Consider the following 25,739-nt stretch of genomic DNA (forward strand, 5'->3'; position numbering starts at 1 on the left):
CTTCTAATCATTGCTGCAAAGTCACACTGGTTACCATTCCTTTCACCCAAGCATAAGAAAAGCACAGCTTGAAGATTTTAAGGTAAAAAACAGTGCAAAGAGTACAGAATAACAACTTCTCCAAGTCTTCACTGACCTGTAGAGGACAAAAGGGACTATCGGTTTAGTTGAACAACTGAATCCATATTTCATATTTGTCTGGAAAGCTGAAAATCCTAAGCAAGTTAACAGCAATGACTAATTAGCAGTCAGAAGTTCAGACAAGAGCATGCAGTGCTTCCAAGAACAGATTTAAAAGCTATTTATTTGGTTCAAAAACACATTAATAGGAATCCATCATAAGTTGTGACAGATTTATGGATGTCTCTTCACACAGATGACCTACGAACCAGCTCACAACAAAATAAGTTATTTCAGGCGAATGCAAAACTAAATTATGTTTTAATGTAGCCTAAAATACCAATTCAGGGCTCAGCTGAAGCTCAATAAATCCCATAATGAGACACACAAAAATTAAAGCTTTCTCAGTCTTGATCTATAATGGGGCAGTGAATCAGGTCATGGCTTCTTGTTATGGTAAGCACATTTTCTTTGGCTGATTCTTAACCAGACAGTAGATACACATATAGCCAAAGAAGCTTTCCTTTCTCGGGCTGTTGAAATACAGCTTTGCAATTACTGTGTCCAAAACGTGGAGCAAAGTTTACAGCCCCTAAGATCTTTCACATCTACCATCCTTGTTTATAGCAAGAAAAGGACAGAGCAAACCAGATAGCAGAAGTTACTTTGCCTTCACCAAGAGCACTGCCTTGGCCATTGGTGCCCTAACACTTCCTGAATTCTAGCAAATGTATTCCCATGCATCCATTTCTCCACACAGCAATTGTGCCTGTTTATCAAGCCTTAATGCTGGTTATCTGTGCTTTCCCAATCAGAGTGAACTGTATCAATCTGTGGTGCGATAAGAGCACAGACTGCTATCTCCTTGTCAGTTTGAAGAGGAGAAAAGGTTTAACCCAGCATGAATACTGGCAGATTTCTACAAGCATTTGGTGCTATCAAATGTGTTTCAGCATATTTGTGTCCAAGTCTAAGACTACATTCAAACTGCCAACATTTTAGAGTGGGTGCCAACAATATATAATCAAAGACTTTTTTTAAGCCATTAAAATTACTGAAGTTTATTTCTATGTTACCTACGTAAAAGCAACTCCAATAGCCTCTGACATTACCTTATTTGACTAAAAAATTATAAAGTATTATTAAAGATCCACCAATACATGGGAAAAAAACAAATCTCAGCCTTTTTAAGCTACTCTTGTGTTTTGGGTTTTGGTTTTATTTTAAGTAGTATTGAAATATCACATAAAATTAGATTATGTAAATTAGAAGTAGAACAAATCCTTAATCTAAGGGAACTTTGCAGCAGGAATCTTTATTACAGATCTAAATTGTAGGATCTTTATTGCAGAGATATAAATAAGCAATTTTAGCTGTAAGATCTCTCTAACTTGCCATCAGTTAAACTGAGCAATGCAGACACTTGTGATCTTTGCCCATGTTCTTGCCATTATGACCCAAAATACTTGCTTCAAAGAGTCTGTGATCTAAATAAACACCACGGACAAAACAACACAGCAGCAAGGAGGTCAGAACAGCAGATGGCAAGCACCATGCTGGTTCCACAATAACTTGTTTGCTGTGATGCATCACACAGCAAAAAGCCTCAAAGACCTGGGAACCAAGGTAATCCATCCGTCCATGTTTTCCCTGGTAACTACTTTGTGCCACACTACCCAAAGAACACAGGTAAACTGAGCAAGTCAGTACTAACACAGGATCTGATGTCAGAATGAAAGACTGCAAAAATCAGATGTGAGTAATCCTCACTGTGGCTAATCAAGGGGGTTGAAAACTAAAATAGTCTGAATTTAGACAATGAGAAACAACAGCTATAGACAAGAGAAGGGAATTTCCTTCTATGCAGTCTCTTCAGGGGGTGGAAGTTTTCACAGGTTAACAAGATGCTAGCATATAATAAAAGTGACCTGATGCTTCAAGTATCTATCTTTACGAAAAAGAAAAGCTTTCCTGCACTAAATTGTACAACTAACCCCAGTGACAGAAAAGAGTTTGTCAGACCCACAAGTAGCAAGTGTCATCAATCCATTCTTGGGAAGTATTTAATCCAGATTATGTGTCTCGAGAAAGAAAATGAGATGGAAGGTCTATATATAGCATAAGGTGACAGCAGCAAGGAAGCAATTATTCAGAAGTCAGAGTTGGAGCCTGGCTATCAGAAACAAGAAATGACCTAAGAGCAACACACCAAATCCTTGCATTTGGTTACAACTTCAGACATCCTCATGGTGTTCTGGCAGATAAGAAACACCACCACCATTTTCAAATCACTTCATCCTTAAGCAGTTCTGGTTTTAGCTGTATCTGGTTACTGGATGCTACAACTTAAATACACATTTTATAGAAAGAGTAACAAGTTCTGTGGAATGAAAAAATGTGGTTACATTCAAAGCATTACTAAATCCATCAAGGTCAAGGTGGTTTTGTATCTGAATTCTCAAGACTGGAATTCTTCCTCAGACTGCTTCATACTTTCCACCTATTCATCTAAATATTAACACTCCCATACCCACAGTACATGGGCATACTGAATTACTGATTTCAGGTGGGTGACTGGCTCTGAATAAGGATCCCTGCAGGTAAAGGATCTCCTTGCAGTTAGGGAGACTAACTGAGACCATGCCTAGCACCAAATTCCTGTCCAACAAGCAAGGCTTGAATTTGCATTGTTGCTATGAAACATCCACAGCAAAGATGTCTGAAGGAAGCTGCATCTTCTCTTTAATTATACTTGGTTTTCTCTAGGCTCTGGTTACTGGTCCAGTAAGACACATCAGAATCCCCCACAGGTGCAAAAAAGAGAGAAAAGCACATCTCTAATGAAGCCACAACAACAAAATTCCCTGCAGTTTTTTCCCCACAGAACCAAAAAGCAAAAAAACCCTTACATGTTAACCCTTTAATATCAAGTATTTCTAATTGCTTCTCTTAAAAATAAAATAAATCAATGTAGAACAGGATGACTTTCAGAAAATAAATTCACTACAAGGAAAAAGGTGTTGTTCTTCCTGATCCTGCTGTGCAAGTCCAGACTAAACTTTTAATCATTAGTACTCAATATAAGCCCAGCTCAAGGAAAGGAGTAACTCATGTTTTACAGGCTAATAGTTGTACTATTGCACATATTGGTTTGCTCTTAGCTAGCATGTACCAGACAACAGTCCTTCCTCTAGCTTGCATCCAGAAAAGCATCTAACAAATCACTAGTTAAATCCAAAATGACCAGGAGAGGGTAGATAAGAAAAGCCATGGATATGCATTCACTGTCACCTAAAACTGGCATCCTGTAAGTCCTTTTTACCACCCATCTTAGTATTAACCTGCAAGTTAAAGGTGTCTTGTAAATGTCTGCTCCTCCCAAATGAAAAACTGAGGTAATCAGAGCATAACTTTCCTACTCAACAATCACACTTACATTAGCAGTTCAAATTGGGTTTTATCACATTTCATCCACTTTATCTTAAGCATTGCATGTACAGATTATACACACGTTACTGTAGAAATAACCTTGTACTCCTGAGAAATACGGATTTCTAAACCACACTGAGATAGGAACTAGAATTTTGCTTGCAAGTCAAATTAACTGATGCAGCTCTTGTAAAAAAAGATGAGCCCAGAGGATGATTTTCCAAAGCACCAGAGAATTCAATACAGAAAAACACTCAGTAAAATATGCTAATGGATTTTGTTAATTTTCCCTTTGCCTGTATTTCTATCCAGCTTCCCTTTTCGTTTTGCAGTTTTTTAATGAAACCAAGCTGCTGGCACTGATGAGAAATATAGAAAATAGAGAGGGCATAAAAAAGAAACACTTTTATTAAGTGCTAATGGATATTCTCATGTGCTGGAGTGATACTTTAATGCTTTTTTACTCCATAATGCTGGTGACACAACACATCAGATTTTATACTGGTAGCTGTTCACTTCAGGAAATCTTTAAAGCTTTTCTAAGGTAATTGATATAACTTCCTTTCTATAGTCTTTGTATAAAAAATAGGAAGCAAAAAGTCTATCCTGACCAACTGAGCCTTTTCTTTAGCAGACCTCCAGTACAACACTATCAAGGTACAGCCATTCCCCATGAGCACTAGCCCCTGCCCTGCTCCAAGCAGCCAGAGTGCCAAGAGGCATTGCTGGGACTCATGAGAAGATTTACAGTTGATGTGTACATCAAGCAGAAATACAATGCAATACAACCCGTCCTCAGACCTAAGTTCCCAGGGAGAAAAACAACCTCATTGTACCTTCAGTTCAACATGATAGGCAAACAGAGTAGGACTTACCTTAAGCAGGTTCTTACTTGGTATATAACAAAATGCTATTTGGCCAGATCTGCAAAATTGCTCAACAAAAGATCAAGTCTTCAGAACCCATAGTTTGTACTAAAGATACCTAAGAGCCTTATGTTCTGCAGTGATGAGAAGCCAGGAACTCCAGCTGAAAGAAAGGTTAAAACCTCCCACATTAGTCCTTATATAGCTAGCCAAATCAATCCCCCAGACCTAAAAATCTGGAATTGCTGTCATTGATTGCAGCTGCCATTCCCCTGTTAAAAGCTGGCCCTGCTTAGAAGCTCAACTAAACAGTAAGTGAAAACAGCTGTGAATAAGGCAGCACATAGAGGTAACCAGCTTAATGTGGGGAAAGTATCAACAGGTCATCCTGATTGGATATATACACTACATACAGGTGGTTTTATTTTGACCTCTAATCCCTACACAGCTAGTGATTTCAGTTTTGTTGCTTCTTGTTTGATAGCAACAAAGCACAAAGCATTCACTTTTTGTCCTGTTTACCAGAATCCCATGCCTCTGTTTGCCCATAGGATTTGAGGTTCCCATGGTTAGCTGCACCACTCCTGGTGCTATTACAGAAACAAACAAAAAGGGAAGCAGGAAATCATTTCATTCATCCTAGCATTCTGCAAACAGTACAACCATATTCAGCAATCCTTCCTGGCAGCCTTTATTGATAACAAGAAGCTTTTGTAACCTAGGAATTAAAATAGACGATTGAGAGGCTCAGAAACCCTACCCTGATCAGCTGGTGATGAGAAATCTGAATACAGAAACCAAAATCCAGTTCCACGAGCACACTAGCATGAACAGAGGATGCTGTGAACACTTCCGTGCTCATCTGCAGTGTAAATTTGGGACAAGTGATGAATTAGCATTTTCATTCCACAGCAAGACCTCAGCAGAACTGCACTGAGCATAGTCTGTTTAGGAAATTACAGAAGGTACAAAAGAGTGGTGGAAAGCCACATACGTGGCCATTTGTCTTAACACAAATTCTACTGGTTTTGAGGAAAGGAAGATTAAAACATCAGATTGTGCAAGCACATCAAACTGCAACAATGATACATCTTCCTCTGTACTTTGCAAGATCAAGCAATAGACACCCCACCAAATACAAACCCATCACTGCTGCTTAGCAAGAAGCTTATTAATGAAATTTAAAAGTTCTTTTTTTGGCAAAAGCAGTTTTTAATGGAATCACATCAATGTTGAAATACATTCCAGGTGGTCAGAAAAACATTCCAGCATCTAAACTGTTGGAAACTCTGTGTTACAAGAAAAGTGTGTAGTTGGCAGTGCTCTGAATCGAGATTAAAAGACTACAGGTGTGTAAAAAAAGATCATTACAAAGAAAGATATGAAAAGTGATATGAAACACCACTAATGCCACACTTTCCCTGAAGAGACAGCATCCTTTTATACCAGTATATCCATTGCCAAATCTCTGGTCCAGAATTCAGAGCTGACCTGGTCAACAAAAACTCCCTTGTACATTCACACTAGGAGACTACATCACCCCAGACTTTTCTAATCTAGCTGGTAATTTAAAGTAACAGCATCACCAGAAGTATTGGATCCTTTCTGTTATGAATATGGCCCACAGAACATGCAAATGCTTGCAATGTACCATATATATGCACATTGGATACTTGTGTATCAAAATGGGGCTGGTATAAAAACCAGTATAATGGTATAATTAAATGACACAAATTATGTGTTGTCCTATAAATTTGCACTTCTTCAGTTTCAGAGCCACCCTTACCATTGGTGAGTATTCTGGCATATGCAGGAAAAAAGTGGTATTCTCCTCTTATCCTCAGTCATATTGGTCAGTAAGACTAGATTTCTCTGATCTGCTTATTCAATTAAACTCAGTTTTTCTGATATACAAGCCCTTAATGTCTCTAACTGAGCTCTTCATCTAATAGACTTTCATTTCAGACCTTCACCATGGTCATTCTTCCACCACTGGTCCAGGGTTTTAGATCCTGGCAGTCTTATCCTATTACTTCTGAAGCTTGTGCAGTCCAAGTGCTATTTCCTCAGCATCTGAGTCAGTGAAGCCAGCCTTCTTGCTGCCTGAACAAATGCAGGATAAAATGAAGGGCATAGTGGTAGTACACTCTCCACTCACTATTCCTAGGAGAAAGAATTACAGCCAAAATCTTGTTTAGCAGCTACTGTCCTGGACGAGAGTGTGCTCAGGTCAGATGAAGTAGCTGGAGAATTTCATTGCAAAAGTCCTAACAGGTCTCTCCAGAGCATGGTTGAAGCACTACTTGTCAACAGCCAGTAACTGGCTCAACTTCAGACAATGCTTCACAGGAGCAACAAAAGAGAAGCAAAGGAGATAAATCAGGATGGAACAAATAGAGACCAAAAAGCTGCTGTAGCTCTAACATCTATTAAGACCAGCAGCATGGGAATGGGAAAGTAAGGGCAATGCTGACCTAGAAGAAAGACTGAATTCTGAAGAGATCTCAGGGGGTTTGGTTTTTAAACAAAGGAGCTTTTTCTGTTGACATTTTATCAGATGACATATACAAGTTTAACATACTTTGAGAGCCAATAGGAAGTCATGATAAGGAAGTAGGAAGTTTTGGTGGAGTCCTCTGCAGAGTAAGACATTGAAGGAGCATTTCCACATCATTCCCCAGTGACCTCTTTAGCATGTCTCTCACTATCACATCTTCTCAGACCATAGAACTTAGTCACTCTTTTCTGCATTGCTCTGCAGCTTGTCTTATCCACTGGCTAAACTCAGCTTTGCCTCATGCACTCTTGCTAGGAGATATATGAAATCTGAGATCCATGAGCTTCCCTCAATGAAACTGTACCTGCTGCTTTGGAAAGGAAATCAGATTGCAAGCTGAGGAGCTTTGAAAGAAACAGGTCCTCAGAAGCCATAGACTCTAATGTCTATCATATAGCCTAGCTCATTTAAGTGTCATAGTCCCAAATGCAGATTTGAATCATAATATGATGGAGCAATCGCAATGCTTTTCAGGCAAATGTGTTTTATGTTTTTTACTTTCAGGAGCTTTTCACCAAGCCCCTTCTCAATCACCTTAGCATTTGCACCTGACTCTCTTTTACTTGCTTCTTCTCTCTTTCCTTCCAAATACACAAAAAAGAAATCCCAGCATTTGCATTCTGATACACATTATTGGAACAATCTTTTCCAGTAAAACTTTTATACTCATCCTCAAGAGCTCTGCTTCAATGGCACAAACAGTCAGAAAGAAACCCATTCTAACATCAGGATGCTTCTTCCTTTTCTGAACTGAAGGAATGAAGTTTTCAACATCATTTGCATTTTTTATCTTTATAATTAAATGACATAATAGGTAACACAATATTTGTCTTTTTATAACATCAAACATATCTGGTGTATTTTGGTTATCAACACATTACTCTGCTACTCTGTATTTCAAAAATGCAGTGAAATGGTGCCAGAAGGGACAGATTTAGCAGCAGGACTTTATTGTTGTTTTAAGTCAACAAGCAATGGAATAAGACTTTTCCGAACACCCTGCCTTCACAAGCAAATCTTGTCCAGACTGTGGGGGAATACCAAAGAACTGCTCCTTACAGTGAAATTGCATTTGAAGCTACACAACTAACTAAATATGACAAATTAAGCTCAGATTTCTAAGCAAAAACATGAATCTTTTTTTATTGACAATCTTGGCTGCTTGTTATTCACAACCGTTCTTACAACATAAAGATTTACAATCGATTTTATTCTGTTTCTATAAAAAATCACATTCCTTTGCACTCTTGGTTTTTGGACCCAAGCAACATAACCATATTACCTCAGCTAGGTGCATGAAGCTAAAGTAAAGACTTCAGTCATTAGTGAGTTTCTCAAGAGGTTGTTTCCAGTGCATATGGAGAAGCTTGGGTTCACAAACCAAGAGCTGGTGAAAAATAGTGGAAAAGGGCAAAAAGAGATGATGTGTTCTTCCCTTTTTTCATTTTAGATGCAATTATTACCAACTATTGGATTTGGACATCAATATGGCTGTAAATTAACCTTGAGTGCTAAGGTATTAATGGAGCTTTATGAGCTCACCCCTGTGTAGACACAGCTCTGGCAAACCACAGGCACCAGCGAGGCTGCTGGCACTCCTGACACGATCACAGCTGCTATCCATGATACTTCATCTTCCAGGAGTCTGAATAAGTATCCTTTCCATTACATGTCTACTTGCAGTGCTTGAAAAAGTCATTATAAACTGGCTGGAATTGCAGCAGAAATAATGCATCTATTTTCAATGAAGACCCATAGGAGTCTGGTAGAGGTTTTTGTGATATGGTTTCTGCTATTACAGTTGACACCACACTTTATACGTGCTGAGACAGAAGCCCTTTGGGAAAACAACTGCTAAGGTTAAGGTCTTGGGATGTCCACTTTGTTCTAATTTCTCTAGGTGCAGGTCTCAAGCTTGCAGTAAGAGAGATGACCTTTCCTACCTGCTGCCTGGTTAAGATTTTCCCAGGTCCTAACAGAAGTGCACAGGCTGGGTCTGTATGCCCATTTCTGAGTGAAGCTACCTATTGAAGAATATGATCTAGAGGGTAAAAAACCCATGTGCAGTGGCAACAATAAGCTCTCAAAAAGAGAGGACATAAAGATTATTTTCCCATCCTCTTCACCACTTTCTCCAGCTTTGTGATGGAGCTACCATTATTTTCTTTCTTTTCTTCTCAACACTCTTTTTCCTTTTCTTTGGACATGTGGTTTTAGAACAGGACTGACTAGATAATGACATTTTCAGGTAGACAAAAGGACTCTTTTGTGCTTTGCAGCATGCACAGTATCCCAGGGAACAGTGCAACAATATTTTTCATAGCCAATTTCAGCATTCCTATTTCCCTCCATTACCCTTTTCCCTTTTAGTGACTGTCAGAAACCATTCCACACACACAGAGTAATCACGGAGTTTTATGTTTCTTTGTTGAGAGAAGGCATATTTGGTATAGAAACACATCCACAAGTGAGAACACCTAACTAAGCAAGCCAAAGCCATAATCAGTGAGGGCCCTTCCCGAAACAAGTTTCATGCTGTTGCACAGTAGTAAATGCAAGGAGAAAGCCAACCTACTCAGACATAGGGAAAAAACCTACAAAGGATCTTATGAAACTGTTTGATCCTGACCTCTCAACTAAATCCACTTCTTAGGAAAGATCTAGGAGTAGTAGGACAGATTATATTCTATTCAAGCAGAGTTTATTAATTTTTAATATGCAGTGTAAAGCTTATTGGATAGCATGAAGAGAACAACCACATGTGAAATCAGTATCAAGCCATGCTTTCTGTAGTGTAACCTCTGATTTTGTGAGCTGGCTTTGAAACTCAACAGGTACACACAGCATCATCAGAGAGCCTTTCAGCAGCCTACAGGCAACCCAGAAGACCAAGAAAATACAGCTAGCTCAGGACTGCTGCCAACAGCCACCAAAATACAGTCAATATTTTTCACTTCAATGTTCATCATTACTGTGATACAGTAACACTAAATGTAAACCAATAACTTATTGCTTAGGCAAAGCCTGAAGGCTTTATTTATTATCCCCTCTTCCCAGGAAGCAAATATTTGGGGGATTTAAGTATAACTGTCAATAAAGAAAGGCTTTATTTTCATTAAAGAAGGGTTTGGGAAACACTATCCATAAAAAAAACCTGTTGGCTCCGCTTTGAATTTCTTAGATTCTAGGATATCACCAGAGAGAGTGTGGGCTAAACAATAAGGTAAGATTATAGTAATAAGAGGTTTGAGAAGCTACAAACTCTGCTGCAGCACTGGAAAGCTATCATTTTCTCTAAATGGTAGTGATCCTTTTTCCTTCTATCCAAATACTCCTGAAGTTATACAGTCTAAAGGATGTAATATTTATAAATTTTATTCAATTCTATGAAATCACTTTTATTGTTATTATTATTACTGAAATATTTATGTAAAGTTGTTTTAGGAATGTATAAATGTCTTTGTCCCTAAAGAATACCTGTAGTGTTTGGCTGAAAGCTATGGCAACTCTCTGGAGCTGCTCATAAACTGCATTTTTAGTCTCTTGAGAAGTTAAAACATCAAGTTATATGATAAATTCATGCCCCTTTATCAGAAGGATTGCCTTCTTTTTCTATCAGTTATTATGCACAAAAAGATACTTTTCTGAACACAAAATCACTTGATGGCACACAATAATATAAAGAATATGGCAAAGGATACCCAATTGTTTTGCTTGTCATCATTGTCCTGGGAAAGTCAAAATTCCAAGGGCTTTTCATGACAGTTCCACCTGCTTTCACACCACAAGCCCTGTGAACCAGTGGGGAGGTGGTTTACAGCAGTAAGACAGCACCAACCACACTACAGCTTTCTCCTCAGGTCCTGAGAACCAAAGCTCAAACCTGCAACTAAGTGGGAACTTCCTGTCAAAAAGGGTCTTGGATGAAAACCACGGTTACTCCAAAGCCAACATTTTTTATGGAAGACTTTTCCCCACACACATTTTTCAGGTTTCTATCACAAATCCTGAAATAAATATGTACAGTTACCTAATGTTACATGATTCTGACTGCTCTGGTTTGCAGAAATAACCTGAAATACTCATTTTCCAATGTATTTCCTATTGGGTTGTCTTGCCTCTTGGGGACAGTGAATCAGAGGCCTGGATGTCTCTGCAGATTCCCCGCTCTCCTCTAAGCAGGACTCATGTATGTTTTGCTGGACTCAGGTCAATAAATTAAATCAGGAAACATTTGGATGTAGAAAAGCCCTAGTTCTACTTGGAAATAAGATGGTGAAACAAAATGTTCCACTGCTTTCAAATAATTTTTCAATCACTTAACTTCCTTGAACACTTTTGATCCATTAGCTTTTACTCTTAGTGGGAACTGAAGCAAATACTACACACTTTCTACAGGACCATGGCTACTTACAACATAAAGCTTCATGCTGCCAGAAGAGGATAATACAAGACTAACCATAAAGATATCCTTTCAAGGTGCTTCCTTTTTTTGCTATAATCTGTTAAAATTATACATTGCGATACTCGGGGTTTTTACTACCTTGTGCAGCTACTACTATAAAATCAGTTACTAACCTCAAGGAAGTAAGAGTTTCACTCTGTTTTCACTAAATCTGTGTTTCAGTTGCTCTAGATATGGAAAAACATTACACATAGACAGTACTTATACATACACATAGATACATATCTACTCAAACACAAGACATATAGACACACTTCTACATAAAGAAAGAACAAAGATATATACCACACTTAGAAAGTATCCTCTTCCATCACAATATGCATATAAATATAGAGGCAATTCTTGTAGGAATGCTACAATTTCTTATACATTATTTTCATAATGGAGGTTTTAAATTGTTCTCATTCGATTTCTTCTTCAAATTTCCATCCACCTTTGTGGATGCCCCTTCTGTGATTTGTGAGCACCTCTTTGAACAGTGTAACACATGTGCTATATTATAGTCAAAGAAAGATCAAACACTGCTCCTATCCATACCTGCTCTGAGGGACAGAGCCTCTTACATGTAAAAGGTATCTTAAAAGCTCCCCAGGCTTGTGAGCATAGGGAAATCACCTGCCAGCTTTGGACTTCACTGAATGCAACACAAGCCTCAAAGGGAGCCTTAGAATGTAAATTTGCCCATCAATACAATAATAACCGATTAAACGAAACTGAACTGAATCTTTACCATTTCCTCATCTCTTTCAGAATTGAGAAAACAACAATATAGAATAGGCTTATACACAGTTGTCATTCCCTGCAGCTCAGTGAAGGTTTAATGCACATGTGCTTTAAAGCATGCCCTATTTAACACTTGTGACAACACAGCTGACCAAATTCCCCCCAGAAAATGTTTCCACAACCTCTTTTAGTCACCTTGCAGAAATATACAGCAACATTTTTCTTCTACAGAAAAGCACAATACTCGAGTAGGGCTTCTCACCAACAGCTATTTTCTGCCCTTGCAGCTAAAAAGGTAACTCTCTACTTTAAACCAGAAGATTTGAAGGATTTACAATTAACAAATATATGCACACACTGAAAAGCAAACGGGTTTCAGCTCATTTACTGTAAAAAGATAATAAGCTGTGTCCTACCTATGGTGGTAATAACAGTGCCAGCAAAGAAGAAGGAACTTCCCAAGTCCCAGTGACTGATTTGAGTAGATGTGTTTCCTAAAGGTATGATTCCTGCATTTATTGCTGCCACTACTTGCTGCAAGTTGAAAGAGATTTTTGTCAATATTCATGAAACAATGATATCAATGTACATTATATAGTAAATTGATTAAATCAATCATTATATCTAAGCAATAAAACAGAAAAGGATCAGCATTGCTCTGCTCAAGTTTTATCATTGAGTCAGGCTGCAATTTAATCTTCAGCAGACACCCCAAGCACTTCAGCATGCAGCAGAGCTGTAAATTCCAGACCACGAAGGAGAATGCAATATGCATCACCTTAGGTAGATGGCAAACACAATTAGTTTTACTGTTGCAACCACTTGGTGAAGAAAAATCTGCATTATATAGAATTAGAATTATATATATATATATAAATCTGCATTATATAGAATTAGGCAAGAAAATATACTCTATAAAACAGTCATTTTAAAACACCACGAAAAAATGCCCATGCATTGTTTTGGATCAAAAGAACTGGAATTAAAACACTTCTGCAGAACAGATAAATCAATAATTAAAGATTCATAATTACAGTTATAGAAATTTCACTACATTAATAAAAAAATCAGGGTCAAATATCAAACATGCACCTCGAAGTTTATACAGTTGTTTAGTTCAGAAATGCTGTTCTTGGAAAACTCAGTTCTAGCAGCTACAATGCACAGGCTTGACACTAGTGACATTTTCAGTCTCAAGAAATATGACTTCCTATTTCAGCAGTGTCACCCACTCTGAATTCTTATCACATAAAGTATTCCTGGTCAGTTATATACCTATTGCAGATAGATACCAGTGTTTGAGTTTAAAAATCCTCTTTCTTGATGTGTACTGTTTAACTTGAAATGAAATATTTGAAGGAATATAGGTTATAATTTAATTCCAAAACTCGTATTTCAGAATCATGATCCTTATTATGATATTGATGCCTAAGAAAAGAACAACAGGGCAATGTTGCAAAACTAAAGTGAATGTTTTAACTGATAGTTTCTGCTTGGGGAGTTGTCCAACACTGATTATGCACATAAAGACATTCAGCAAAAGGGCAGACTAGAATGGTTTTCCATGTGAGCAGTCTGTTGCAGAACAGTGTTGCACACTAGCAATATTTTTTCCAATCCCAAAATACACTGATAATTTGCAAAGGAAAATGTTTTTGTGTCTAAACAGTGCCCATGGAAGTCAGTTGATCTGGACAGAAACAACAAAATGCCAATGCTGGATTAACCAGGTCATCGGTGTTTCATGATGGGATCTCCACTTGAATCCACCATTTCCAGTTTGCTATTTTCCAAGCTCAGATGCACAAAGTAGCCAGTTTGAAGTCCACAGCTGCCTCCCCACAGTCACCAAGGTCATTTTCAACATCCAGGGCTGTCAGCATAAAGCCATTTGGGGGATCTCTACATAGACTTTACAGTGTTTTATCTTCCTATGTTTTATCTTCCAATACCTTCAACTGTTTCCATCTTAACTTTTTTTTTTGAATACCAGAAAGGCAGACATCAAAGATGTGGAATATTCAACCCCACTGAGGAAGGAGAAAGGATGTGGACAGGGAAGGGGAAAAGAGTTTCATTTTCCTTGGGGTTGTAAAAATAAAGTTTCTTCTATGTTTGTACCTCACACACATAAATACAGAAGCTCTCATACTAACAGGTAAATACCACCTTAGCATAGGATGGGATGCATCAGACCAAGCAGTGTAGAAAACAATCACTTGTATTGTTTGTATAATGTACACAATTTAGATACTCCTTTGACTTATAAACCCTAGTTTAAAGCTGCAGTATAAAGCCTACTGACTTCATTTTGAGTACTGTTTCATTTCAGTGAACTAAGAACTTTCATCCTAAGTCCTTGTGCCTGCAAATGATCCTCTCCAGTGAGGACATCACATGGTGAAGCACTGGATCGATATAATTTTATGAGACTATTCATGTTTTATTACACTTTATTGTAGTAGACAAATGCAGTACCCAGAGCAATGTATGTGTTTAGGCAGCCTAGAAAGACCAAGATTTATACAGATCCAGATGTAAAATGTTTTCAGAGCTTTATATCATCACTACACATTCTGGAAGCCATACTACCTCAGCATCTTTTATTTGAAAGGGGTGCTAAGCTAAACTGCTCAAAGATCCATCACAGCTCTGTATTTCCTAACTGCAGGGCACTGTACCTATGGACTTCCAGGGAAAATAAAAAGATACAACTTAATCCCAAACTGCTCTGCTGGGTCAGACTGAACAAAACGCAACAGATGGCTATAAAAGACAATTAGCTGCTGTTGTTATGTTTCTGGTTTTAGCCAACTGCTAATTAGGAAAAGAATCAGGCAAGTAGGCAAGGGATGTTTTCTCTTCATACATCCTAACTTCTGACTAAGCACAGCTTTAGGGACTTTCTGAGTGGGAGGCTGCATCTGCATCATGGTGTTCAGATTGCTTTGGGTAGATCATTTTACCATGAATTTATCTAACGGCTTCTGGAGCTCACTTGTATTTTGGGAGCCAAGTCATTCTGTAGCAGCAGGTTCTGCAATTTACTTGTGGATCATTTAAAAAGCATTTCCCTTTTGAGATTTTTCTATGCTTCAAAGTAATTTTATAAGTTCTCATGTTATGAGAAACACTTGAATAGCAATTTCTTATTTGTCTCCTTCAAGAAATTAATGATCTCATACACCCAACAGCTGCCTCTTTCTTCTGAATTAAACTCTTTCTTATTAAATAATATATTTACCTATTTAAATAGATCTGTTGAATATGTATGTAAGTAATTTTTTATTGCCAGTATTTCTCTTCGACTTTATGTCTTTACTGATTTACCTTATCAATTGTTTGAAACATAGTTTTAGTCATAAAGGGCCAGATGATGCCTTCTTCATCAGCAGGTTAGGAAGTTTCCAAATGCACATTATTATGCTGTGTGTTGTTACCATGTTTGGGAAGAGGTATAGCCTTAAATACTAACAAAGCTGCTTCATTACATTCCTTTAGAGTCTTCTGTACTAATGTCCCTTACCAAGAAGGATGACAGCTAAGGTTGCTGCTTTACTGAGATCAATGCTGCTATCTCATAAAGTCTTTAAATGTTGCCTACAGGTTTTTTGGAAGAGGTAATTGCATATTCAGTTCTTTGGATCACAGGACATCTTTTCTTCTTAGTTTGGTCAGTGCCTATGAGCAGATCCTCATCTAAGACTAGTCCCTAGCATGATTTCAAAAGAAAATAATATATAACATAACTTCTAAAATATGTATATTTCAGTGCTCTGATTTCAGGGTAGCATCTTCTTTCTGACTACATTCACTGCACAAACTTATCTGCAATACTGGATATTAACATTTCCTTAGCACAGAATAAAACCCCAGGCTCGCGCGGCTGGTTTCCACTAACTTAACTAAAAGCCAGGATCTTAATGTTCAAATAGCACATCAGTCATTGTCAGTGCTGTTAGATTCAATATTCCCTGCCACTTTATTCTTGGTCTTCAGCCTTTCTTCTTAACTGATGCCTTTCTACTAGAGCAAACACAACCACTTCATTTGTCACAAGTTCGGATGTCGCTCTTTCCTTCCTTCATAACTTCTTTCTGTCACATGAGCCCTTCAGCTTACCCTAACTCATACAATAGCCATAGTAACTCTGTGCATTTTCAGCCTTGAAACAATCAGAATCATGAAAGCACTATACAATCTCTACTTTTATCATATGTTGCATCCTGCAAACACTTTGTGTGACCTCAACATGGGAATTTCTTGACTTTTAAAGAATTACTTTACAGTATTAACATTAACCAACTGCCTTAATGGCAATATTTCTAGTTTTTCTTATTTCTATTCCATACACAAACTAAATTCTGACTTAAAAATCAGTTTCACTTCAGCACTACAGAACCAGTCAGCATTAGAATAGGGATGTGGGCAGTTTCAATTCTTAAACTACATAGATTATTCCACTTGCCTTACCACCTTCCAGAGCACTTGTCTACTAGCTGTTTCATATAAGAAGGCTAGGACCGAGCAGAGGAGGGGTCATCCAGCACATGGCACACAATCAAGGTCTCTATATGCAATGATTTTAAGCACAATAATATATGGTTACAGTAAAAGTTATGTTTTTCTTCTATAATTGTCTTTATAATGGTGGAAATTTGGGGTTTTTTTGATAGTGAAAAGAACTGAGATAAAATGTTCAAATATTTAAAGTTTTTTTAACATAATTTCCATTTTTTTAAGTTTCATGGATTTTTAGGTTAGCTCTGTACTATAGCTTAGGATAGACATGACTTGTGTCAGAGTAGAAGTCCTAACTTATACTTATATGCAAAATACCTGGCTTTAAACCCATATTCAGGAATTAGCTTTAGTAGAGCATCAAAGAGGCAGGGACACTTGAGCACATAGTGGATAGGCCAGGTATGGCCTGCCTTGATTTCAAAAACAGGACCTGAGCTCCAAAAACACATAAGCATTGTGTTTACACTGTAGGGTTTTTTTTGCCTGAGACTAGAACACTGGGAAAAGGACAATGAAATTATAAAATCTCATTTGAATAGAATGTCAGGTTTTCATTTCCTATATAATTTAGAAGCCCTTACAGTAAGTCACACAGAGAGAATCGTTTGGGTTGGAAGGGACCTTCAAAAGTCATGTAGTCCAACCCCCTTGCAATGATCAGGGACCTTCAACAAGATCAGGTGCACTGCACAGTTTTGTGTTATCACATCCCTGCATTCACATAGATGTCTGTCTATTGAGGCCACACCAAGCTACAGATGAAGACACAGAATTTTGTGGCTTTTTTTTCTGTTAAAATGAGATATAAACCAGCCACTCAAATAGCACAGTCATTTTGTGAAAACAGGTGACAATCCTCCTCGGTCAGAGATTTCAGCCTCTGGTTCTCTGACCCTGCAAGAAGTCAATGGAGATAGCTTGACAAAAGCCAGCCTACTGGCCATAGAGCTACATCCACTAAGCAAGGGTCTGCAGAGACATAGGAGAAATACACGGAGAGGTTACAAACTGAGAGGGCTAGCCTCTGGTAGTCAACTGCTGTCTCATACAGAGATCAGGCAAAAGCAAGTATATGTCAAAGCAGTCACCCTAATGCTCATCTCCTTGCCCCTCACCAGGCTCTGAATACATGCTTTCATACCATCTTCCAGTTCCTTGGCTTTTATGAAATGATGTAAAACAACACTTCATTACTCTCAGCTTTTCCATCCAAAGATAAAAATAGAAGCATCTTGAATTATGCTTCTGATAAAAAACAGAGTGTGCAGTCTTTCATTACCCAGCTTGTCAGGAGTTAGCTTGTGCTGCCTGGCAATCATTTAACAAGTGATGTCAAAGAGTCAGATATATCTCAAAGTTTCTGGAAGCTCATTTCTCAGCCTGGATATCTTTCTTCACTGTCCATTTAACAAGAGAACACTCTCACTTTCCAGTGTAACGATACCCCTCGTATGGCCTGGCTACTGTGTGAGAGCTGTGTTTCATTCCAGCTTTGGCCTACCAAGAATGGAAATCCCAGTTCTTTGTTCAGAGGCAAACTAGGATGCTTTTAACACTTAGCAAATAACTCGACAGCCTCCAAAAGCACATGGTGTCAAGCCTTGCTGTGGAAAGAGCTTGCAGCGATGTTTGCATTATAATTCTGTGACTGTGTTTTGATTTCTAGTTTGCATAACATGACTGTAATCTGCACTGGAGACTAGCACCCAACCCACTGAGGAATTCGGGAACTCTTTTCACCCTATGTTCACAATCCACTTGAACTAAAAATGTGTAGAAGCATATTGAAACACATTTCTATTCCTAACTGCACATTAAAAAGTCTATATATATTAATTTGTGTGTGTGCATACATATATATATGTATGTATACATGCACATTCAGGGAAGAGGGCTTTGCTTCTTGAGATTAAAGACTGGAAGAATTATGCAGACAGCTGCTCAACAAAACTGACTAATGAGTCATATCTGCCACCCTTTTTAAGACAAAAGCTGTCATTCAGATGCCTTCAAGCTAGCTAGGTTCTAGGTCCTATAAAACTGTTCATCTGAAGTGCATGCATCATTTAAGAGCCCCAACACCAGAAGCAGCCCAAAAAGGTAGAAGCCAACCTGTCTGAACAAAAGAGTGACAAGGGCAGTTAGAATTGACTTAGTATTCTTCCCAAACTCTTCATTGCCCTTATGCTTGTGAAGGATAAAACTGTCCTTAAATGAATCCCTTTTGGTTTAACTGTCATGTAGAAAAGAACCACAGAAAAGTGAAGAGGGGAGCTGTCCTCTCACTGGAGGGAATGCCTCCAGGCAACAGAAATTCCCTCCTTCCAGGAGCTAAGTGCAGAGTCGGAAGTAGGGATCTGTCTGTAAGAGGACAGCAGCAACTGGAACAACCCTAAGCAAGGAGTGCACACAACCCAAAGGCTTCTGCAGCGAAGTCAGACTTGACCAGAGCATGTGGGTATCTGGTGTGGGTAAGGTTATGTGAGACCTATAAATATTTATAGTCATATTTATTTATTATAATATTTATATTTATTTATAGTATTAAATATCCCTCTGATCTCGGGATACATAGAACTTGGGTGGGGGGTTACTGTAGAAAGAGACAATAGCATCTGAACATTTATTTCAGACAAGAGTGAAGCAGAGAGGACCACTAGACTTACAGACTCAGGGGGAGGAAGAGAGAAACAGGCTCTTACCACACCAGTTAGGAACCCTGTACACTTAAAGTTAAGCACACATAAGCTCAAGTACTTCAACAGGCAGACACTTCACTGAGGACAGACACATGCATTGGGTAACAGCACAAACTACAGCTCCTGGGCTTCGTGTTCTAACTGCTTTAAAGGTTATTCACTTCATGTTGCTTTGAACACACCAGTGGGCAGCTCTGCTACTGGTGTTTACAATTTGTCATAAGCTTCATGTCTGAAATGCAGAAGGTACCTACAGAAAAATGATGGAATGGTACTTTGAATCCCCAGATAAATAAATAAAATAGGCTGCAGCATCCATTTATGCTGCTCTATCAATCTTTTCAAGGCTTTAAGCATAAACACCTGCTGCTTGCAGGTCAGAAGCCAGAATTGGGATGCTTCCTGCTTCCTTTGGGAGAGGCTGGAGGAAACTGCAAAAGGGAAAGGCTAAGAATATTTAGAGTTTAAACTGATCCATTTCAACTCCCTCACAAAGTTTCTGCTTAGAGGACACTTAAGCTCCAGGAGCTTATTTGGCAGAAATAAAAAGCATGTTCCTGAGGATGTGCAAAATTAGTTTCTCGGGGCTACAGTGCAAGCTGTAAAAACACTATGAAAAGACACAAAATAAGTGCAATTTAATCAGACTTGTTACCTGGAACTATAAAAATGAAGCTACAGAAAACACGTATCTTACAGTAAAATAGTTTTACACGAAATTAATGACATAAGAAATCACGATGCCATTCTGGTGATGCCAGTTTGATGAAAGAAACACTGTTCCCATGTCATTCATCACCGTGTCAGGCTTCTCTCAAGAGAGATAAAGAAAAAAACCACATTTTTCCTCAAGGGAGATAAAAAGAAAACACGTTTTGGTCTCATTCACAGTCTAAGAGATTAATGGAAAGAAAAGGGAGAATGAAGATGACTCAAATGTAAGGTGAACACAGGCACGGGACATGACCATTGGCCCCAGCATGGAGAGCTCTTCCCCTCATGCTGACCACAAGCTCACACTGAATCCAAGGAGATGAACTTGTGGGATCAAGGTCAGTTCAGCTAACCCTGGTGGTTCCTTCATTCTTTGTTTGTTTGTTTGTTTTCAATGCAAGCACATTTTTGTGGGCATTCAGTTTTCAGAAGAAGCCGCATCCCTTAAAAAGGGGCTGGACTTAAAACCCTACAGGAGTCTCAGTGCTGAGACAGCTTGGGGCAGCACCCTGAAACTGGTTCAGATTTCAAAACAAAGGCTTTAAAAGACAAAACTGATCACCAGCAGCACTTGGAACACATTGAAGTACTGTTTAGTGTGATATTATTATTTGCACTCGTTAGGGCTTCCAGAATTTGAAGGATATGTCTGCTGAAGTAACCAGAAATGAGGTATTTTCTGTTCTTAACCTCGGTTCCAGTGCCTCTTTACTTGAAAATTCATTTAAGTTTCAGAATTAGCTCACCAAGATAACTAGAATAGTTCACACCAGCTTATTTGGACACTAGATATTTAAAATAACAGATCTAAAATGTCTCTTATTTCCAATTTTTATATGCAAAAATAATACATTAGACAACTTGATGCTTGGGGATTGAAAGGATTTTGGTTTTCCATTGGAGTTTATAAAGGTCAACATTAAATCAAATAACTGCTGAGCCATATGTAATTGGTGATATTTACATAAAAAACTCTTATCTTTGTTTTAATCAGCTTTCTCTTTGGCAGGAAGACAAATACTTGTCTCTCATTGCCAAGACATCCCACAATGCACAATACTGAACACATCCTTACCTCCTAGGAACAACATGAGTTCTGGGTAGGGGGAAAGCAAATTCATTGTTATTTCATACACCCACTCCTTCTATAGAATTCCCTATAGAGGAAATGAAGTGCATGAAGCAACAATAAGCCCAACTCTACAAAGCTGTTGGGTATCATATTCAGTCAGTCTCACCCATCCTCAGAGACAAACAACCCCAGAAGATGACATGAAGGTGCATGTGTTTCATGTGTGCAGGAAGACATGTGTGCAACCTGAACAGCAGCACTGTAACCCAAGGTCACTTTACACATAAATACATCATAGAATCATAGAATAATAGAATCATAGTTAGGGTTGGAAAGGACCTTAAGATCATCAAGTTCCAACCCCCCTGCCATGGGCAGGGACACCTCACACTAAACCATGGCACCCAAGGCTCTGTCCAACCTGGCCTTGAACACCGCCAGGGACGGAGCATTCCATAAACACGTAAGGATTCCATAAACACAGCAGGAGATTTTTCTGGGTATTTGGCAATACACTTTGTGCATCTGAGTTTGGAAACTGCCTCCAACATTTTCAATAGTTTAGCAGCAAGCTTGCTATAGGGAAGTCAACATACTAAAAGAGGCTAGAACTGGATTGAAATCATTTGATACAAGATCTCTAATCAGGGAATTTTTTAGTTCTTTAATGCTTATTATCATTTGCATGTGGATAGCTGGATTACTCCGAGGTTTCTATTAGCTTCTGTGAATACAAACCTCAGCAGTGGGGAAAAACCTGCAACATACAAGATGTAAAATGTCCCTCGTGTAAATGAAGATCAGGTTATGCGTTTTATCACATATACACAAAATTCACACTCTGAACTACGTTTGCTCTTTCATTCTGCCACCTGGCAGTTACTCTGCATTGCATGGCAGGGGCAAGTGGAGAGCAGGCATGGATAGAGAAAACAAAACACCATCCATGATTAACTGTCAAGAGATCTTCTTTCAAAAGAAGGAATAGTAGCAAAGTATATATCCCTTTCTACAGCTTTACAATGTATTGGATATTATATGTAACCTTCAGCAAACCCACATTTTCTCATCTGTTAATAACTGAGATTCTTTCAAGACCTTCCAACTGAAACTAAAAAATGATGTTTAACATCAGACCATGCACAGCTCATGGGTCTGTCATATTCTCATTAGACTTACCAAAGTAATGTTTGCACCTGCACAAGCTTCCCTCCTAGGATGTTTCTCTAGCTGTAGATTTCAATATACTACCACTGATTGCTGTGCACTGTGCACTGCCCACCTCTGCACTGTTGGGTACAGCATGCAGTGATTCACTTAATATTGCTGATGCTGGCTTCAGGCTACAAGCAAAAGGAACTGAAGTTGCCTGGGGAAAAAAATTGCCTCTTGGGTGTACAGATATGCTCCGTGTGACTTTAGCACATTTTAAGTATGGTACTAAATAGAAGTGCTCAAGAAATACCAAAAGAATGATGTACCTGGAAGCAGGTCTCAGGGTCACACACTGATATTGCCCATTGTGGGTGTATTTTATTGCAATAAGGCAACAGGTAACTGAAGCGGTTTAAACTGAAATTGATTTGCAACAGTGGGCCATGAAAGTCAGAGATGGAGAAGGTCATGAAGACCATCTCTTTGTCAACACACAAACAATGCTGCTGGACTGGGCTGAAAACTGATGAGGAAAACTCAGGTCGTTTTTCTGAGGCAGCTGAGGCTGTCATCATCAGCACACTCATTAACTTTGCACATTGCTATGCTGCATAGCAGCTCTCCATAGCCCCATCTTTCACATGGATATCAAGCATTTAAAGTCTGTAAGAGTATAACTTTCAGTGAGTACACCTGGAGGAGCTACACTGTCAGTGTGAAAACACATAACTTCAGGAATTCAAAACCCAGGGAATAAAGCCATGTGTGCTGAAAAGTTGGCAACGGCATACATATTGTTGTGCCAGGAAGGCTTTTGGCAATTAGTGAGATAAAATAAGGATAGAAAAGTCAGGAAGGGAAAATTCCCTATCCTTTGTGCATTTATAGGAACACACAGCTCTGTGTTGTAATCATCTCTGTGGCAAAGGGGAGATTTTACCAGCAGTGCTGGAAACTGGATGGCCCCTGGGTGGTAGTGAACTGGACTTTCATTCCTCTTGGACAATCCTTTCTAGCTGAATTTGTGCTCTCAAGCTAGTCTCCTTAATGTGCACATTGACTAGGCCACCACATATTGTCTTGTTGGTTAGCAACCTTGGGATAGTCAGAGTAAGGATTAAATGGCATCTCAGAAGTTGTGCAGATTGAAAAAGCCTGGCATGATAAGTACCTTGGGCACTGACTAGCACAAACCAGAGCCAAACCAGTTTCTGGCTTCCCAGAACACTACATTCAAAAGGAAAAGCTTATAATGGATTTTATTATAGTTTGACTCAAGGTAAATCCTTGATTAAAGAAGACATTACTGTCTGGAAGCTCTGTAATTTTCCTTGCACACACTAATCATTCCAGCTTCCCACTACACTAGTACATATTAATTTTCAGTTTTATAGCTTTCAGTGAATTCTGAAATATCATTTACTTTTTCCTCACACGCAGTTTATTTTTATTCATCTAGACATCCAGCAAAAACTGCAGAAACACTGCATTATATTGTAACAGCATTCAGACATAAACCCAGAGAGACAAAATGTATTCCAGTAATTTAGTTTCTGTGACAAAGTAAGTAGGGAAGAAATACGACCTCATGGTGAAGACAGCATCCTACACTTGGAAAAATGGATTTAAGACTCTCTTTTTATCACTGCTTTCTGATTTAGTTTAGGCAAGTCACTTCATTCTCAACCCTTAAACAACTTGATGTAATGCATTCTCACTTTTCCTGCATGAAGAAAGGCACTCAAATGAACTCTCTATGCCTCAGCTCTCGTCCCATAAAAGGAGAGTAGCAGCACAGTCCTACCTCCACATTGTGGAGGAGCAGATGGGAATGAGAGGAAATGAAGTTTTTCATTTACCCCAACAACAAGCAGAGCAAACTCTTCCCACAGCGCTCTGGCATCCATGTGCTGTGGGAGGCTTCATCACCCCCCCTCTGCTTCACAAGCCTGTGCCCTTCTGGTCATGGTAAGATCGCTAGTGAAGATGGGAGGTAATGCTGATACAGGTACCTGTGCTCTGATGGTTGTACTGAAACTGTCATTTATTTTACACAGAACATCAAATGGGTCCTGAATGCTGATGAAGTGATGTTATTTATTACCAATCTGTGCTTCTGGGTAGGGAATAATAACTGCTAAAGTATCTAAGCACTCCAGAGCAAACCTCAACAGTTTTTTTTTGCCTTAAGGACCATCTCATAGATGATGTGAGATAATACTGCTTTGAAACTTCTATTTTTATCTTCACAAGAACAGAATTTGACCTAAAAAATTCATATGGGGATATATATACTAGCTACAAGTGATTGTTTTAATCAGAATGTGTTTGAAAGATTATCTCACATTCTGCTGGTAGACCCACTGAAACACAGTTATTACATAGGATAGAAGTTAGTATCGACAACACCTCCTCAGGCATGCCTAGTCAGGACACAGGGAGGTAGGAACTGCCTGACAGTCATTTAAAAGTTAGCAGCTTTGAAACGCATTTTAGCAACAAGGCAGGGGAGAAATCACAAAACACAAGATAGGTCCCCAGTTTGCTTTTAAAGTTCAGAAGTAGTGTGCCATAAAAGTGATCAGGTACTTTGGGTTTAAAGCTGAACAAACTCAGGTGTCCCTGCTGATGCTAAAGGCAGATTGTTCTCGAGAGGTAAAGTCAACTTCTAAACTCTCAGCCATATCTGCATTCAAAAACCACTTCCAGGAAGCTTTGCTCTCCATATTCACGCTAGCCACGATCTGGATGCCCATCACCCTCTCTAGCTCCTTGCTGTCCCATCTCATGCTCTGCAAACCCAGATGGCCCCATGGCTGTTGTTCATGAAGGGTCAATCCTCGCCAGCTCTTGATTGGTCACTCCAGCCTCATGTTTCATTGTCTTATCCCCCAAACTGACATTTATTCGTCAGCCCCCTGCAGTACAACTGGATATTCATAAGAGCATGGGATTTAAGTTAGAGGGGGTCTCAGAATGCTCTAGATCTAGTTCTAGTAAATATTTCCTATGGTTCTGAGGCAGGTGATCTGCAAGGGTAAAGTCATGTTAGTAGGAACACACCAGTGCCCATCAGTTGTGGAGGTGCCTTTAAGAAGCGGAGAGAAAATGAGATCTAAGATCAAAATATCAAGGCCATGGTACTTTCCTGTACTTAAAACAAAATCAATGAGAAGAGACATACAGCTGGAAGGAAAGCTAGCTTGATATAATCACAGTAAATTAGAAGTCTTTTAAGGCAATGGATGGTGTATTTTCTTCCTCAGATTCAGGCATTTCAAATATTGACAGACCCAGCAAGGCACAATCGATAGATCAATTCCTTTGTGAACAATTAATTATATATATTGCTGACGAATAATCATTTAATTAGCATAATGGGAGGCCTCAGTGAAAAGCCTGTCTACCAAGTGTG

The 25,739-nt window shown here is 38.8% G+C and overlaps 1 protein-coding gene across 1 annotated transcript in view; it reads right to left on the reverse strand.

Annotated features, from left to right (window-relative positions):
• Positions 1–25,739, reverse strand: part of KCNK2 (potassium two pore domain channel subfamily K member 2) — a 99,806-nt gene that overhangs the window by 46,718 nt on the left and 27,349 nt on the right. The window contains exon 3 of the mRNA XM_005143876.3: positions 12,577–12,694. Within this exon, the coding sequence (XP_005143933.1) occupies positions 12,577–12,694 (118 nt within the window). The remainder of the gene's footprint in view (positions 1–12,576; positions 12,695–25,739) is intronic.

This window comes from Melopsittacus undulatus, chromosome 3, assembly GCF_012275295.1.
Source record: "Melopsittacus undulatus isolate bMelUnd1 chromosome 3, bMelUnd1.mat.Z, whole genome shotgun sequence".
In the NCBI taxonomy this organism is placed as follows: domain Eukaryota; kingdom Metazoa; phylum Chordata; class Aves; order Psittaciformes; family Psittaculidae; genus Melopsittacus; species Melopsittacus undulatus.